This window comes from Acipenser ruthenus, chromosome 19, assembly GCF_902713425.1.
Source record: "Acipenser ruthenus chromosome 19, fAciRut3.2 maternal haplotype, whole genome shotgun sequence".
Classification (NCBI taxonomy): domain Eukaryota; kingdom Metazoa; phylum Chordata; class Actinopteri; order Acipenseriformes; family Acipenseridae; genus Acipenser; species Acipenser ruthenus.
The window spans coordinates 3,726,591-3,742,944 of record NC_081207.1 but is presented as its reverse complement, the minus strand read 5'-3'; the positions used below and the strand labels follow the sequence as shown (position 1 = coordinate 3,742,944).

Below are 16,354 nucleotides of genomic sequence, written 5' to 3'. Positions count from 1 at the left end.
ACAAGCCCTGAGCCTTCCACTCTTGATGGACAAATCCTTTATAAAGGTTTACCACCGTATTTGTGCACAGTATTTTTGCAGTTTTACCCTGCTTTCACCATGCTTTATTACACTTTGCAATGCTTTACTATGGTAAACTTTTATAAGGGATAACGGCTGTTTGCAGCCAGCCTCCTAAATAAAACAGCTGCCTTTGAAGAATTGCTTTTGTTCGATGAAGCCCTTCATCTGTGTGGAGTAGTGATTAGGGCTCTGGACTCTTGACCGGAGGGTTGTGGGTTCAATCCCAAGTGGGGGACACTGCTGCTGTACCCTTGAGCAAGGTACTTTACCTAGATTGCTCCAGTAAAAACCAAACTGTATAAATGGGTAATTGTATGTAAAAATAATGTGATATCTTGTAACAATTGTAAGTCGCCCTGGATAAGGCCGTCCAGCTAAGAAATAAATAATAATAATAATCTGCTTTAAAACTTTGAATAAATGGAAGATAGATTGCACAATGAAAAATATTCATTTCTTTTCAGAAAGTTTTTCGATGCTAGATCTTTACATCTAGGCCTAAATAATAATAAAACCATTTTGCAACCAACAAATGTATTGCATTTCTGCTAGCTCTGTTTTAAAAGTGAATTTCCAAAAACGTCTAAATGGGGCTGGAGTTCTGTAGGTTTAGCCTAGAATGTTTTCAACAACTGTAGAAAGTGTTTAAAAAGTCATTTGTAAGGCAGTGGCTGTTAATGGAGCTACATAAAGAGACTTGGCAGAGTCGACCATTTATAATGAGCTTTGCTATCAGAGTAGATCCTACATTAAAACTAAAGGGCTTTTTTTCAAGCTCAATTGAAACCCTGTGGGAGACCTTGAATGCTATGTTATATATTGAAGGCATTACTCCGCATTTCCTACCAGCCCGTCTGTTGATTTGTTTTTTTGCGAAGGCATTCACACTGGGTGTACTAGTACTTGTGAGGATGATGTCATAAGGCGCAGTCTGATGGAGTAGTTCTTACATCTTTCTCCTCTGATCTATAATCCCGCTGTCTCCCTCCTCATTTCTTGGGCAGGAATCGCTAATGTGGCTTCATGTTAAAATATTAATGGTGTCGCGGCTGTTTCTAAATGTAGAATGGCCCATCCAGGCGTACTCCTGATGGGCTGTGGCAGATTCCGCATGTAGGAGGAAGCTTTGAGAGGAATGAGGTTTCTTACTGATGTAATCCATGCATCTGGGGTGGTGTGAGGCTTTGACAAGAGGGGAGCTGCTAGTCCTGTTGATAGACAGACTTTTTTCTATACTGTACTGGCATCTGGTTTCCTATGATTTTATATTATGTTGGTTCCAAATGTATAATGTTACTAACATGCTAGAATACATTTCAGGTTTAAAATCTTCAAAAAGGCAAAGATCTCTTAATGGACACTCATTTTTTAATGGAACATTATCCATCCTGTATGAGAAATCACCGTCAAGGATTTGTAAAAATTCTAGACCATCTTATCACAGATGTCTTCCCATGTATAGAAAATACAGCACATTTGTAAAGCTAAAAGACATTTTTTGTTTCCAGAGTACAGTTTTGCCCCAACTGCACAAAATGACAGGACACACCTGAATCATCATTGCAATACATTCAGTTTAATCCAGTATACAACACACATGACATGACCTGCCTGGCCCTGTACTTGAACTGAGACTGGAAATTGAACCTGCGCTTAAGCTGAATTAGTCTTGATCATTTTACTGTAGTGATCTACACAGTGACTGACTATATAGTGTTGTCTTTTAACTGGGTTTATTATCCCTCTTATTAACATTTATTATAGTACAATAAATACGATGGAAATAAGCCTACGATATATCAGGTTTGTTTTTTTGGTGGTGGTATCAAGGTCCGCCAAAGTTTAGACTAAAATAGGCATCCATTGACCGATGTCTCAACATTTGTTTTTAACTCTATTTTAAGTGGCTGTATCTATACTGTGTCTTTAAAAGTGTTTTATAATGATAAAGTAGTAGAGTTCATGTAAGACCATGGCATCGAAATTGGTGTCTACTTCTATAAATGTCAAAAGTGAAACTTGAATTCCCTGGGAGCATTTTAAAATGTGAACAAGCATGTTGGAAATGAATGGTCTCGGGCATGAAATGTCTTTATGCAGAGCTGGCAATTAGCTTTGAAAGGGACGGACTCTGTGGAACCAGGTGGGTGAAAGGGGGAATGGGCCCATTCAAGTGTGACCTGATCGTCTAGTTAGTATTAAGACTGAATTCACACGCAGTCCACGTGCACACGTTTTCTAGCAGCAGGGCCACTTTGTTAGGCTCAGCTAGGAAATAAAGGCATGTTAGGTGAAGGTGCTGAATCGCTGCCGGAATAAGGCTCTGAGCAGTAAAATATTAGCTGGCCGTAATACGGAAGGATAAAAAATGTGTTGGCGGTAGAGGGGGAGAGACTGTACCCCAGTGTGAAACCACTGTGCCCACACACTAATGAACTACAGAACGATCTACATACGGTCAGGAGGAGAGGAAAGACCACGGCTGCAGAGGATCATGACATCAGAAAAATGCAACACTGTAAAACTAACACTGAAAACTGGCAGCGAGCAAGGTCTATGGACTAGAACCATTTTGAATCAGGAGTTGGGCAGGATTGATTTTCGCCAAACATTGAGACTAACTAGATACGTAGTAATCAAGTCAATACTTTCCCTGATGATAATGATCACGATGATCCAAGTCTGTCTTCAGTGATTCAGTTCAGACTTTTAAAGGCTTGTAAAGCAATCCCCTTTTCCAATCCAGACATGTCCTGCAGTTTAAAGATGCTGTTCCACTCCAATGTGATCTGCGTGTATTAATAGAACAAGCTCACTCCCAGTCTTCACACACGTCCTCCATTCAAGCAGCAAGGCACACTAGGTCTGGGTCTGGTTGGTGCTGTTGGTTGCAGGGCATGCTTAATCTAGGTTTTGCGGTTATATCAATTGAAAGTAAAGCTGCTGTGTAAATGCTACCAATTATTTAGCGGTTTGACGGAGTGGTTTTAAATATTAAGCAATTCCTCCAGTTCCCATCGGCTTGTGGTATAAAAGGGGATCTGGTTGTACCAGGGCAAGTTTTTTATTTAGTTTTATACTGTCAAAATGATTGTATTTCTCTCTGAAAATAACATCAGCTTTTAATTCTAGATTAATCCCACAGGTGTTTTTTCTAGGTTTAAGTAGACCTCTGTTGACAACAGCATCTTATCTCAGAATTTGTTTAACTGTATTAAGACTAATCTTTTTATAATTCAATAAGGATGAGAAAACCTGATGCCACTTCCATCCCTTTATGGTGCTATTGTTTGCCTTTTATTCCAATCTATTTAGCACCTGACACCACCTGGTGCTGTTTATTATGAGCATAAAAGAGACTTTTCTTAGATTTTGTTGTCTTTTTAAAATGGCTATCCAGGATACTCTCCTGCATGGGTTTGAAGACGTTTTCCTGTGTGCGACTGAATAAAAGGTCCACGATCTTGCAGCACTGCACAGGAAACCAACCATGATCTCATTGTCTCTGGGGAGGAATATCTCATTCCCCTAGTGGTCTGTGCTATAACAACACGACGTCCCAAACCAGGTCCCGTCCCATCCCCCCTAGCTTTGATTCTTATTCCTCCCCCTTTGTGATCTCCCCTTGGTTCTCTCGTCCCAAACATGCCCCCCTGTGTACTCAGTCCTGCTTCTCCTCCCCTTCCTCTCCATTTCTCCCCTGTTGTTTCCTCCCCTCCCTCCCCCTTTTTTCTTTACAGCACTACTCCCCTCACCCCGACCATCTCCCATCTCTCCAATTCAATTCAGTAATGGTTTATATTGGCATGACCATGAAACCAGTATTGCCAGATCTATTCAGTAACACATAATAGGTCTCCTTTCCCTCTCCCCTTGCCTCTTTCATTCCCTTTATATCTCACTCTCTGCCTCCCTGGCTTTAGTTTTTTCATTTATAGGGCTTGCTTCCATCTCTACCCTCTGGCACTCTCTCTCCCTCTCTCTTACACCTGATTTCTATTCTTTTTGGATCACTTTCTCTCTTTGCACCTCCCCTCTGTCTCTTTCTCCCCTCCCTCTTTTCTCCACTCACCCTCCCTGACATTCTTTTTGTTTGCAGTGTTTGTCTGTTTCTCCTCCTCCCCTCTTTTTTTTTTTCTTTCCCAGCACTGAAACTCAAATGTGGTTTCGGATGCAGAAGTGGTTTGCTATATTATAACAAAAAGGGATAATGGCAGGGGTGAACATAGCAAATGGTGCCACTGACAGCAATTGCAGAAATATGTAATTAGCAATTGTTGATAATTAGCCAAGTGAATACAAAATGCATGCTTGGAAAAAAAAGTGACAGCATTGTAAACAGTCCTTTCTTTCTTTCTTTCTTTCTTTCTTTCTTTCTTTCTTTCTTTCTTTCTTTCTTTCTTTTTCTTTAGGTCTTTTGTTCCATCTTTCTTCCTTAAATCTTACTTGCCTTTCTCTCTCACTCTCCCTCTTTCTTTCACTCTCCCTCTTTCTTTCACTATCCCTCTCTTTTCTTTCTTTCTCTCCCTCTCTCTCTCTCTCTCTAAACCCCTTGCTTGTCTGTCACCACTTGCATTCACTTCTGTTCTTTTATTATTTGTTTATTTGACTCCTCCTCTCCCTCTCCTCATGATATCCCCCCCTCCCCTCAGGGCTCGTTCCTGCTGCTCTGGAGTCACAAGACCGCAGCAAGACGCTCCATCGTGCTGTCGCATGCTCCTCGCCTTAAATCTCCTCTGATAATTCCTCTATTCAGGCACCCAGGAACCTAGAGGTTTCCAAGGCAACTGGAGTGGGGGCTGGGGCTCTGCGGGGCGATTTTAGCTCACCGCAGCTGGCCCCCCTATTCAAACAATCATAACCTATGCCCCGCCATGGGAGCCAGCCCAGTGATTAATCACCGCATCACATATCTGATCTGTTGATTCATTGCTTTGTTTGTTTTTTTGCTGGATACTCTTTTTTTGTTCTGACAGATAGCATAAACCCATTTTCATAAACCGTTCACTGTCTGAGGTGCTGACGTGGAATTTGGAAAGCATGTTACTTTTCGCTGATTGTGTTAACAGTAACAGGTAACGTCTCTGACAGTCAATTTTTATTGCATCATTGCGATCCCCATGGTTTCAGCACCTTGACTAGATGATAATCTAGACCATTGGTACTGACACAGAACAAACCCTGAGGATAGTAATAGTAAACATACACATTTCCATACATGCATACACACATGTGTAACAGAGCGCAAGCTGGATACAAATCAGAAACCCTGTGCACCGCAGGCAAGCATCGCAATGCAAAAGAGCCAGGCTTGTTTGAATCCATGGTTTTAGAGCTTTTAAGCTCATATCACCGACAGGAGACTGAGCAGAATCTGTAACGGCAGTGTATCACACAACACAGCCCGTTACACATGCATTTTATTAATAAATACACAAGACATGAAATGGCATCATAATCTCTCTCTCTCTCTCTCTCTCTCTCTCTCTCTCTCTCTCTCTGTGTCTGCCCTTCAGTCTCTGATCTTCCTGGTGTGCGTGGTGGCCGCTGGCCTGGGCCTCAACCTGCTCTTCTTGGCTATCTACCTGGGCTGCCTGTGCTGCTGCCGGAGTGACGAGGAGGACGAGGAGGAGACCAAGAGACCTAGATCCTGCTGTGTCACCTGGACAGCGGTCATTGCAGGGCTCCTGTGCTGGTGAGTGAGCGAGCGAGCAAGCCAGTCAATGGTACCGCATTGGAAACGGGCTCATTGGTATACACACACTGGAGGCAACCCATTGCAATACCGTATAGTAGGGCGATCTCTACACTCCACATCACAGTAATGTCTGTACCAGATGTAGGTGATTGCCGTGACTGAAAGTGAGTTTGTACACTAGAGAGTCTGATGCCTGCTTTGGGGCTATTGTAAAACACGGCATGGCGCTCCATGCATTCCTGACATGGAGTCGATGGATGACCCTGTATAGGTTAAGGCTGTGAAGGTAGAAAAGCTTGCCATGGTAACCGAAAATAAAAATCCTTAACAGCATTTTACCAAAATGTTTTATTAGGATCTTATTTTGATTGATTTGATAGTACCTTTAATGCATTGTAGAACACTGTAAGTGAATACTGCATGTAAAAAGAAAATCAATGTACAATTTGAAATAAATGCAAAAGTCGCACCTAAAGATAAATACTAAAGTCTACTTTTTCATTCAAAATGTGTATGATAGACAGCAGTTTACACTGAAGGTTTAAGTGTTCAATCGATATAACAAAGATTTGCAGCCTTATTATAGTTACTTGTGTGCTGCTGCTGGTTCTGCTTGGGTTACAGAATATAGTGGCGCTTTCCCAATGGCAGTAATAGGAATCTCCTCCAGTCTGTATTGCTGCGTCTCAGAGACTGAAGAATGCCAGCGCTCGGAGCCTCCTGAGATAAACAGAGATTTGTTAGTAATCTGGTCCCAGGAATCGCTTTGATAAGATTTAGGGCTTTCGCTGGCTTAAGTACTGATGGATTTTGATGGAAGATATGTGTGCGGGCGTCATGGCCAGGCCCCTTCTCCAAGTGTGTCTCTGACATGTTCGTGACAACCCCCCTCTTTTCAACCAGCATGCTCTAGCCATCATGCCATCAGAAACCTACAAACATCTCCACGTTTGATTTCAAACATACGCTCCCCCTGAGAGAATGGAAATCAAGAACTCTGCATTGGTAAGGAAGTATTGGTTACTGAATTGAGGCTAAATTGTTAGCCTAGGCTAAGTTGCAAACGGCCTTCTGCATGAAGTTTATGATGAACACAACTGCCATGAAATGGTTTGTTTTAAGGTCTGATGCTGGTTGCCAAAGGCTGCTTGATTTTGTGTTTATTACATTGAGTTCACTTTTTAAAGGTGGATGCCCAGATGTTATATAAATTCATTATGGTGGAGTAATCTTATGATGCATAAAGCCTGATTTTGTTTGCGTTCCTTTTCCATTGTGGAGGTATTACCTCATAAATGATTGAACCAAGGCTACAGGGTTTGGCTGCTGTAGTGGAATTCAATTCTCTAAACTAATTTGCTAATAATGTCCTCAAGTGGATAGGACATAGATTTATTGTCTCCTCCAAAAACAGGTACCTGCATTCACACAGTACCTCATATATATATATATATATATATATATATATATATATATATATATATATATATATTACAGTACTGTGCAAAAGTTTTAGGCAGGTGTGAAAAAATGCTGTAAAGTAAGAATGCTTTCAAAAATAGACATGTTAATAGTTTATATTTATCAATTAACAAAATGCAAAGTGAGTGAACAGAAGAAAAATCTACATCAAACATCTTGGAGAACTAACCACAGTTCTTCTGTGGATTTATGCAGCCTCAGTTGCTTCTCTCTCTTCATGTAATCCCAGACAGACTCGAAGATGTTGAGATCATGGCTCTGTGGGGGACATACCATCACTTCCAGGATTCCTTGTTCTTCTTTACGCTGAAGATAGTTCGTAATGCATTTCACTGTATGTTTGGGGTCGTGCTGCAGAATAAGTTTTTGGGCCAATCAGATGCCTCCCTGATGGTATTGCTTGATGGATAAGTATCTGCCTGTACTTCTCAGCATTGAGGAGACCATTAATTCTGACCAAATCCCCAACTCCATTTGCAGAAATGCAGCCCCAAACTAGCAAGGAACCTCCACCATGCTTCACTGTTGCCTGCAGACACTCATTCGTGTACCGCTCTCCAGCCCTTCGGCGAACAAACTGTCTTCTGCTACAGCCAAATATTTCAAATTTTGACTCATCAGTCCAGAGCACCTGCTGCCATTTTTCTGCACCCCAGTTCCTGTGTTTTCGTGCATAGTTGAGTCGCTTGGCCTTGTTTCCACATCGGAGGTATGGCTTTTTGGCCGCAAGTCTTCCATGAAGGCCACTTCTGACCAAACTTCTACGGACAGTAGATGGGTGTACCAGGGTCCCACTGTTTTCTGCCAATTCTGAGCTGAAGGCACTGCTGGACATCTTCCGATTGCGAAGGGAAGAAAGCAGGATGCGTCTTTCATCTGCTGCAGTAAGTTTCCTTGGCCGACCACTGAGTCTACGGTCCTCAACGTTGCCCGTTTCTTTGTGCTTCTTCAAAAGAGCTTGGACAGCACATCTGGAAACCCCTGTCTGCCTTGAAATTTCTGCCTGGGAGAGACCTTGCTGATGCAGTATAACTACCTTGTGTCTTGTTGCTGTGCTCAGTCTTGCCATGGTGTATGACTTTTGACAGTAAACTGTCTTCAGCAACCTCACCTTGTTAGCTGAGTTTGGCTGTTCCTCACCCAGTTTTATTCCTTCTACACAGCTGTTTCTGTTTCAGTTAATGATTGTGTTTCAACCTACATATTGAATAGATGATCATTAGCACCTGTTTGGTATAATTGTTTAATCATACACCTGACTATATGCCTACAGAATCCCTGACTTTGTGCAAGTGTACCTAGAAGAATCGATGCTGTTTTGAAGGCAAAGGGTGGTCACATCAAATATGGATTTGATTTAGATTTTTCTTCTGTTCACTCACTTTGCATTTAGTTAATTGATAAATATAATCTATTAACATGTCTATTTTTGAAAGCATTCTTACTTTACAGCATTTTTTCACACCTGCCTAAAACTTTTGCACAGTACTGTGTGTGTGTGTATATATATATATATATATATATATATATATATATATATATATATATATATATTTCATTCAAACTGACTAGGCCTGACCCTACCTTGATCAGTTTACCATGGTAAATTTGCATGCTAATTTTACAGATTTTCCCTGCTTTTGGAGTTTACCATAGTTTACCATGTTTTGTTTTAACATGCTTTACCGTATCTCCCTAGGTTTTTACAAAGCTACACTGTGCTTTATTATACTTTGCTATGCTTTTACTATGGTCAACTTTTATAATGCTTTTTAGCAATCCCCAAGACCATTGGGGATCTCCAGTGAGATCTTTATCTGTGCCTGGAGTTGGTACATAACCAAAACATATTCACATATCTGCTAATGCTACAGAGGTAAGCCAGCACAATGAAGTGCGAGTTTGCTACCAAAAAGCCCTCCGTCCTTACTTGCATATGTGTGTGTGAGTAACCTGAAGGGTTACTAACAGGAGGACATGCTTAGCAGAGCAGGCTGCACACTGGAACCAAAGGCAAGGCGACCGGTTGCATTAGGACATAATGCAAATGCAAGAGAATTCAACATATCCCCAAAGGGCTTAATTGAATCTTCAGTGAATTTTCCCAGTCTTGTGACAGTCATCTCTGTCCATTGGCGTGCTTTATTAAGTTAGATCTCTATTACCATTCCAGTTTGGGACAGGGCTTATTGTAGTATTAAGTGCATCAGCGTGATTTATGTTAACTGGGAATTCTTTACCCCTGATGGTCTGGAGCAAAGTTATGCGACTAGTGTTCTGTAACTCTCAGTTCCTGTGTGTTTACCCGGCTGGTTATAGTGCATGTAAGTAAGTGGTGTCTCGTTGTGGGGAATCTAGGGGAGCTCTAATAAGGTTAATCACATTGCAGTCTCCTTTACTTCAGCTGCAGAGGATTTTCCACACCAGAAACACAAGGTGGCCCAATTGTTTTGAATCCTTGAAATAAGGAAATGCAGGTATGTGTTGTCGATGCCAGTACAAGTGCATACAATGCTGGCTGTATGATATAAACGTCTCTTCAACCAGGATGCAGTGCAAGGCCTTTGAGGTGAAAATAAATTGTTCAGGCTGTTAATGACACAATATAAAACCACGCATTCATTCCCTAAGGAGTAGTGAGACCTTGGCTAGCTTCTAAAGAGTTTCTAGCTAACACATGCTTGCTGTTTTGCACTTTCATGAACTACATTGGTCTGTATTGTGCAGCTTTGACAGAAACATATGTTGAAACAAACATGTATTTTCAGTGTCCATAGGCAGGTGTCTGAGCCAATGAGAAAACAGGTTCTCCTTGTCAGAGCCAACCAATGACACTGGAGGAGCAGAGAGAGAGAGAGAGCTCTGATTAGTCATTACAAGTGTGCACAGAATGCATTATCTTTAGTTTCTTGTTAATGTCCCAGTTTGCTTCATCTAGCTTCTGTACCTTTTCCCAGTTGTGATCTCAAGAAATCCTTAAACTAGAGGCAGTTTTCTCCAGTGTACTGTATATTCCAAATGTGTTTGAACTCCAGTAAAAGTGGGCTACACTAGTAATTCTAGCGCATATCATTTGGTCCCTGACCCTCTGGGCTATACTGCATTTAGCAGCCCCAAACGTCATTCTTTGTTTACTTGTATAATTCATATTTTGTGGTATTAGCATGTATTCAGGACTTCATGGCTAATATGCTTTCTTTCTTATAATGTCTAATAAAGTCCACAAACGGACAGGACCTTGGTCTGACCTGCTCTGTCTCTATTCAGGTGTCTACCAGAGCCTCCAGAGCCACTGTGTTCACTGCAGCACACCAAGTAATGACACTGTGTAGCCTCTGAGATCTGACTAGAATCTAAAGGCAATCAAAAAAATGGAAAAGACGAGACCTTGTCACTAGATCACAAATCAAGATGGACTGACCAGGCCTGAATTGACTTAAGCTCAACGAGATCTGAGCAGAAAACCGTTCCACTTGCAGACTGTAAGTGTGAGAATGTAAAATGTGTAGAACGCCAGGATCAGTTAATTATAGCAGTAAAATAATTAAGCACATTTCCCTTGCTATTACAACCAGGGGACGCTGACAAGTGTGATGCTTGCCAGGCACCCTAATTGACGCCTACCTAACCCAACACGCCTGCCGAATAGAACCTAGTCACGCAGGCGGTCTGGCGTACAGTCATTATCGTATCTATCTTTCAGCATTTTGGAAGTATTGGGAAGCTTTAACAGCCCAAGAAGTTAATGATTGCATTACCAATACATGTGGAGGGCTCCAGGGACCGCAATAAACACACATACACAGACGAATACCCTGACTGCAAATGGGCTGTCAGAAACACTCTCATGGTTGGAAGTTCTCCAGCATCCATCATTTTTATTGGCTCTTTGTGAAGAAGGGAGATTTCCTAACCTGCTCAAAGCTTCACCCTTCAGCAGCGAGCAGCTCTTCCATTTACCAGTCCGCCTTGCTATCAAGCTGCTGTCGCTTTAGTGTGGTTAAACTGTGGATAAGCTGTGCATTGTAACGCCATGACAACTACTATAGTCAGCAGCTACCCCTCTTGACTGCTCTACACGGGTTCATTATCTGACTTTCCTGAGTCATAAATGGCTAAATGCTATCTGCTTTAATATAATGTTGCCTGGGGCTTCAGGTGAGAGTTTAGTTCACTTAGTTCTCATGTTTTATTAAGAGTTTGTATATTCAGCGCATAATGTGTGTTAGTAGACAGTCTATACATACTTTACAACAATCGTATATATAAATCCATGGCAGGTGCTGTAGGTTAATGTACGGTCACTTTTTGCTTTGAAAGCCTGTGTCTTTTTGTATAGTGGTTAAGATGCCTGCTTGCAGTGTGCGAGGTAGCCGGTTCGCACCCAGCCTCCACCCCTTTTTTTAATACAGTACAGTAGCTAACTGCATGTCTGTGTATTGTATCTTTGCTGTTAAACAAAATGTGACATTTCATTGGACTTGACCCTTAACACAATGAGGAAGAGCCCATCGCCCTCCAGTGTTTCCGGAAGCTCAGCTGGGCAGTTTATTGACCTGTGACCCAGCTGGGGGAGTGGAGATCATGACCCTTGAATGGAAGGTGCTGTGTAATCATCAACGGAACAGACCACTCAGAATTGGAAGCATGGGACTCTTCAACTGCAGAGCTCACAAACAGCACTCTATATAGCAATGTGAATGGAAGGAACCTTATTGCACCCTGTAATCCGGTGTGCTTCAGTCACTGTCCCCCCTCCAGGGAATCTGCAGGGCTACCAATGTCAGCGCAGGTTTTAAGAAGCAGGAAGCTGTTGCTGCACTCAGGTCAGGAATGAAGTGACAATGGGGACGAGGCTTCGCTTAACGTTGCAGCCTGCTGGATTAAAACTGACAACTTTGAAGAACTGGTGTTCTTGTTAAGTTCTGTGGCAGCCAGTGGCCCAGGCAGCTACTTAGCAACCATGATGATCAGTGTGTGTGCGTGTGTGCGTGTGCGTGTGCGTGTGCGTGTGCACGCTTGGTTTCCCTTTGCATTACCATGTCTTCAAAAGCTCCATTTTATTGTGTGGGGTTAAAATCTAATAAAAGTAAGATCAAATAAATGGCTTGGAAAAAGTTTGTGGAATGTGAATTTAAAAAAAAAAAAAAAAACACACCCACTGCTAGGTTACATAGTTAAGTGAATTGCCTGTGCTGTCAGACAGATGCTATACGTAAGAAGATTCTGTAGGGTCCTGGCACTGCAAGGATTAACTCCTGCAGCTGCAGTACTAAGTGGCAGACCCTGACCTTGTTTCTTAAAGTGGAATCTGCAGTGAGAGGCACCAGTCTGCTGGCTTGTCTTACTGGGACCCGGACTCTCGATCTCTGTGCGCTTCCCTGGCGCTGCAGGGGTTAATGAAGCCATCAGGAATGAGGTCATCCTGGAGCTTTCACTGTGATCAGGCAGTGATGAGAGAGTCTGTGCTGTGCGTTCGGGACTCTGCTGCATAAACCCCCAACCTGTCTCTGCTCTTCCTTTCATAGGCCTGCTTGACTCCAGTGTGTGTGTGGAACGGGGAGGGGGGAGCCCTGTGTAATCATACTGAAAGGGGGGAGCATCTGTCAGCCTGAACCATCCAGCCATTCTACCTTCCCCAGACAAGGCTACCTAATCTCTCAGAGCCATGCTTGCTGATGCCAGTGCTTGTCCTATATAGTTGCATAATCACCCAGTGTAAACGCAAACCCTGCCGGAAACGGAACCAGCCAATAGATGCAACTTGCTGAGTTTATCCCACGGAAGAGCAGGCATTGATAGGGGCACTACAGGGATGACATCTAATTAAACTCCCATTGCCTAGCAGTTTCAGTCATTGCAGGTTTTATTAGGAGCCATGTACCTCTCTTCAGCTCGTAAAGGAGTCTGGAATGGCTTGAATCGACATGCAGGGGGTCGTATTTCAAACCTTGGCACAATCTTAAATGCAAATTCAATCTTCAAATACAGCTGCGCTTTATGGCATTAGTCACTGCAGGACACCGAATGCTGCACTGCCACAGGCTTGCATTAACATTAGATAAGCCTTTCATTTAGAAAGCCTGTCTACTGCATCCTTGTATGTCATCATAGAAATGGAGGTAGAAACACAAGGACCTAAAGAAAATATTAAACCACTTCAGGTCTTTTCCAACTGGCGAGGCTGTGTGTATTGTAGATGAAGTGAAGCTGTTTAATGCTGCTAAAAGCTATTGATCCGCATCTAGTCTGACTTTAATAAGCTTAAGAGACAGAGAGAGAGGAGTGGGGTCACTTTGTTACTCCGTGAGTCAAGGCTGCTTCAGTATTCCTCATAACAGAACCACCCCACCCCCTCTCCATTTACTTACCTCTGCACTTTCACTGATGAATTGGGCTGGGGGTGGGGACCGGAGAGAGGGAGCTTCAATTGCCAAGGCAGTAAGTTTTTATGGTGTCCATACCAATGATGAACACTCCAGTCTAGTTTTCCCATTGTATCTGCCATGGCCTAATCATTACCCAATCCTCATAATGGCATGTTAGGTCATGCGACTCTTGGTCTGCAATAGCAGCAAATGGCAACTGCTCATAGCAAGCTGGGAGCGTTGGCCAGAGGAGAAAGAGGGAGACAAAGAGCTGCAGATCGGAGCCCATACTAACTGTGCTGAAGCACCCAGAGGAAGAGGCAGGGGGTGGGGGGAGGGCTAATTTTCTTCAGCTTTCTAAAAGTCATCAACGCAGACCACCAAGCGCCTGCAGTCCACGTTAGTGTTTTAGTAAATAGCTGCTGGGCTGTTCGTTGATGATATTTTACCAGGGTTAACACATGGCCTCTGATAATGTATAATATCGTTAATTATCGACAGTGCTGGGAAGGGAGAGCCCAGGGGAAAAGACAGCAGTGTTTATTTCAAGCGAGAAAGAAAAGAATCCTGCATTTCACTTCTTGTTTTTCTGTCAATAAGGCTACTGCGTTTTAGCAAATAAAATAATTAATTTATTATTCTTATTATTATTTGTTTAAAACTCTCAGTGAATGAAAATCCATACCAAATCCGCTCAATTTGTAGTCTCAAACAAACATCTGTTCTGAAAATGAATGCATCTAAAATCTCTCTGAATGATTGTAAACATCATATAGATAAAACAGACAAACAGATTCCAGGTAAAATCAAGGAATAGGGATTCAGGTCTCATGAACTGACACTGTCGAGGTCTATGAACAATAGCCTGAATATTAGCAGAATAAGAGTAATGTCTAATGAGGTCATGTGTGGCGTTTCACATTGGGTTAGCTCCAAGAATCGGGGGCCAGCAATTCACATGGATCCAAATCCGAGACACAAGAGGATGACCAGGGTGTCCACAGGAGAGACTGTTTTTCTATCTGTTTTGAATTGCTGGATTTCTCTGAATGTAATAGGAAGGAAGTGATATGAACTTTAATACCTCTTCTTTTGGTATAGACAGACAGAGGGGTGAACAAAGTGCTGTGTCCCTTACTCTGAATCCCCTCCTTGAGTAAGTGTTGTTTCGAGTCTGATTTGTAAATTTGCCTTCCTATCTCTTTCTTCCTTTGTAGCGCTGCTGTTGGTGTTGGTTTCTATGGAAACAGTGAAATGAACGATGGCGTGTACCAGGTGACCTACTCCCTCTACCATGCCAACCACACCCTGAAAGGAGTCAACACACTGGTCAGTACCACGGCTGCTTGATATACATTGTCCTACACATTGTCTTGCTAGCCCCAACTATATGACAGAGAGGAGACAGAATAGTTGGGGCTGACAGAGTTGAAAGGTCACATGCTTTGAAAGAAAGGCTGTTCAGTCTGAGCAGTTAGGACTCTCCAGACAAACAGAAAAAAATAAAAATAAAAAAAAACTCCAAAGTTAAGAAAAGACAGATTTATGGAAAACTGTTAATTCAGGACCCAGCACCACTCTGAATGAGTGAAAATAGTAAGATAAATGTAATTAAAATGACATTTGAAGCTCTGAGTGGTCCACTTTGCAATCCAACACCATTGCAATAATTGTACAGTCTCTGCTTGAGAGATGCCTATGGCTGACTGGCAGTGGGTGTTCAGGTCAGGGTTGAGGTAGCTGCTTGCAGATCTGTGAGCTCTGAGAGTGGCTGCCAGCTTTGTGTCTGTGACTGCAGCCTGTGCCATTGTCCCTTTCATGAGGACGAAACGTCAAGAAAGAAAGAAACCTCCCGTCTCTTAAGCACAGCTGCACAGTGGAGATTACCTCCCTGTCTGCATTAACCCCGGGGATTAAATTCCTTGATTCCATTAAACGCAGAGCTGTATTTAACAGTCCACGTCAGTAAGAAAAATGATCCACGGCCCAGAACCCTTCACCCTCATAAAATAAAATGAACTAAAAAATAACATTTAAACTTTGAAATAGTCACCGGAACAGAGGAGTCATTAAAAATGTTAGCCCTTGGAGACACCGTGCCATTTCCTATGGGGTTCCTAACGAAGAAACATCAGAACTCCCGCACATAGAATTCCCATTTAAAGGGGGAGTGTGGTTATGAAACACGCTAACACTTGCATGCAATACAAATGCTTTCATGCATTTTGGAAACCGGTGTAAGCCAGTTAGGTAACCAATTATGTTTTTGGCAATGCTGTGCATTTAATTAAAATAATGGAATTTATCAAACATGCAGTAAATGGCTGAGTTTTTAATTCTATATAAATCGTGCACAGTACTTTTTAAAAATATATTTAATCAAACAGACCTGAAATTACCTAATAATTCAATGTAAATCTACTCATCCAAGGCTTTTTTATTTTTTTATAACTAGCCACTGATGCAGTTTAGAAGGGAGGTCCGACATTATTTCCCTGTATGGAAAGCATGGTGATATGAATCTGAAAGAATAATAATAATAAAAAAAACACTGAAATGTTGTTAAAATGCACACGAGCATTTGAAAGTGAGGGCAGTATTAGCACTTGGAAAATCCCAAACCAGGTTTATTATGGGATTTTGGGTGCGAGAGCCAAGGTATTTTGGTGCCGTGCCAGTCTCATAATTACAAACATATTTCTTTTTTTTTTTTTTTTAAGAGAAACGTTTTTTCCAGCGCAGT

The 16,354-nt window shown here is 42.1% G+C and overlaps 1 protein-coding gene across 2 annotated transcripts in view; it reads left to right on the top strand.

The window, feature by feature from the left end:
• Window positions 1-16,354, top strand: part of LOC117424740 (protein tweety homolog 2-like) — a 36,603-nt gene that overhangs the window by 5,574 nt on the left and 14,675 nt on the right. For both annotated transcript variants that reach the window (XR_009307746.1, XM_034041413.3), the window contains exons 2-3: window positions 5,580-5,758; window positions 14,829-14,940. Coding sequence is in view for 1 of the 2 variants with exons in the window: in XM_034041413.3 (XP_033897304.2) it covers window positions 5,580-5,758; window positions 14,829-14,940 (291 nt within the window). In the remaining variant the exon portion in view is untranslated. The remainder of the gene's footprint in view (window positions 1-5,579; window positions 5,759-14,828; window positions 14,941-16,354) is intronic.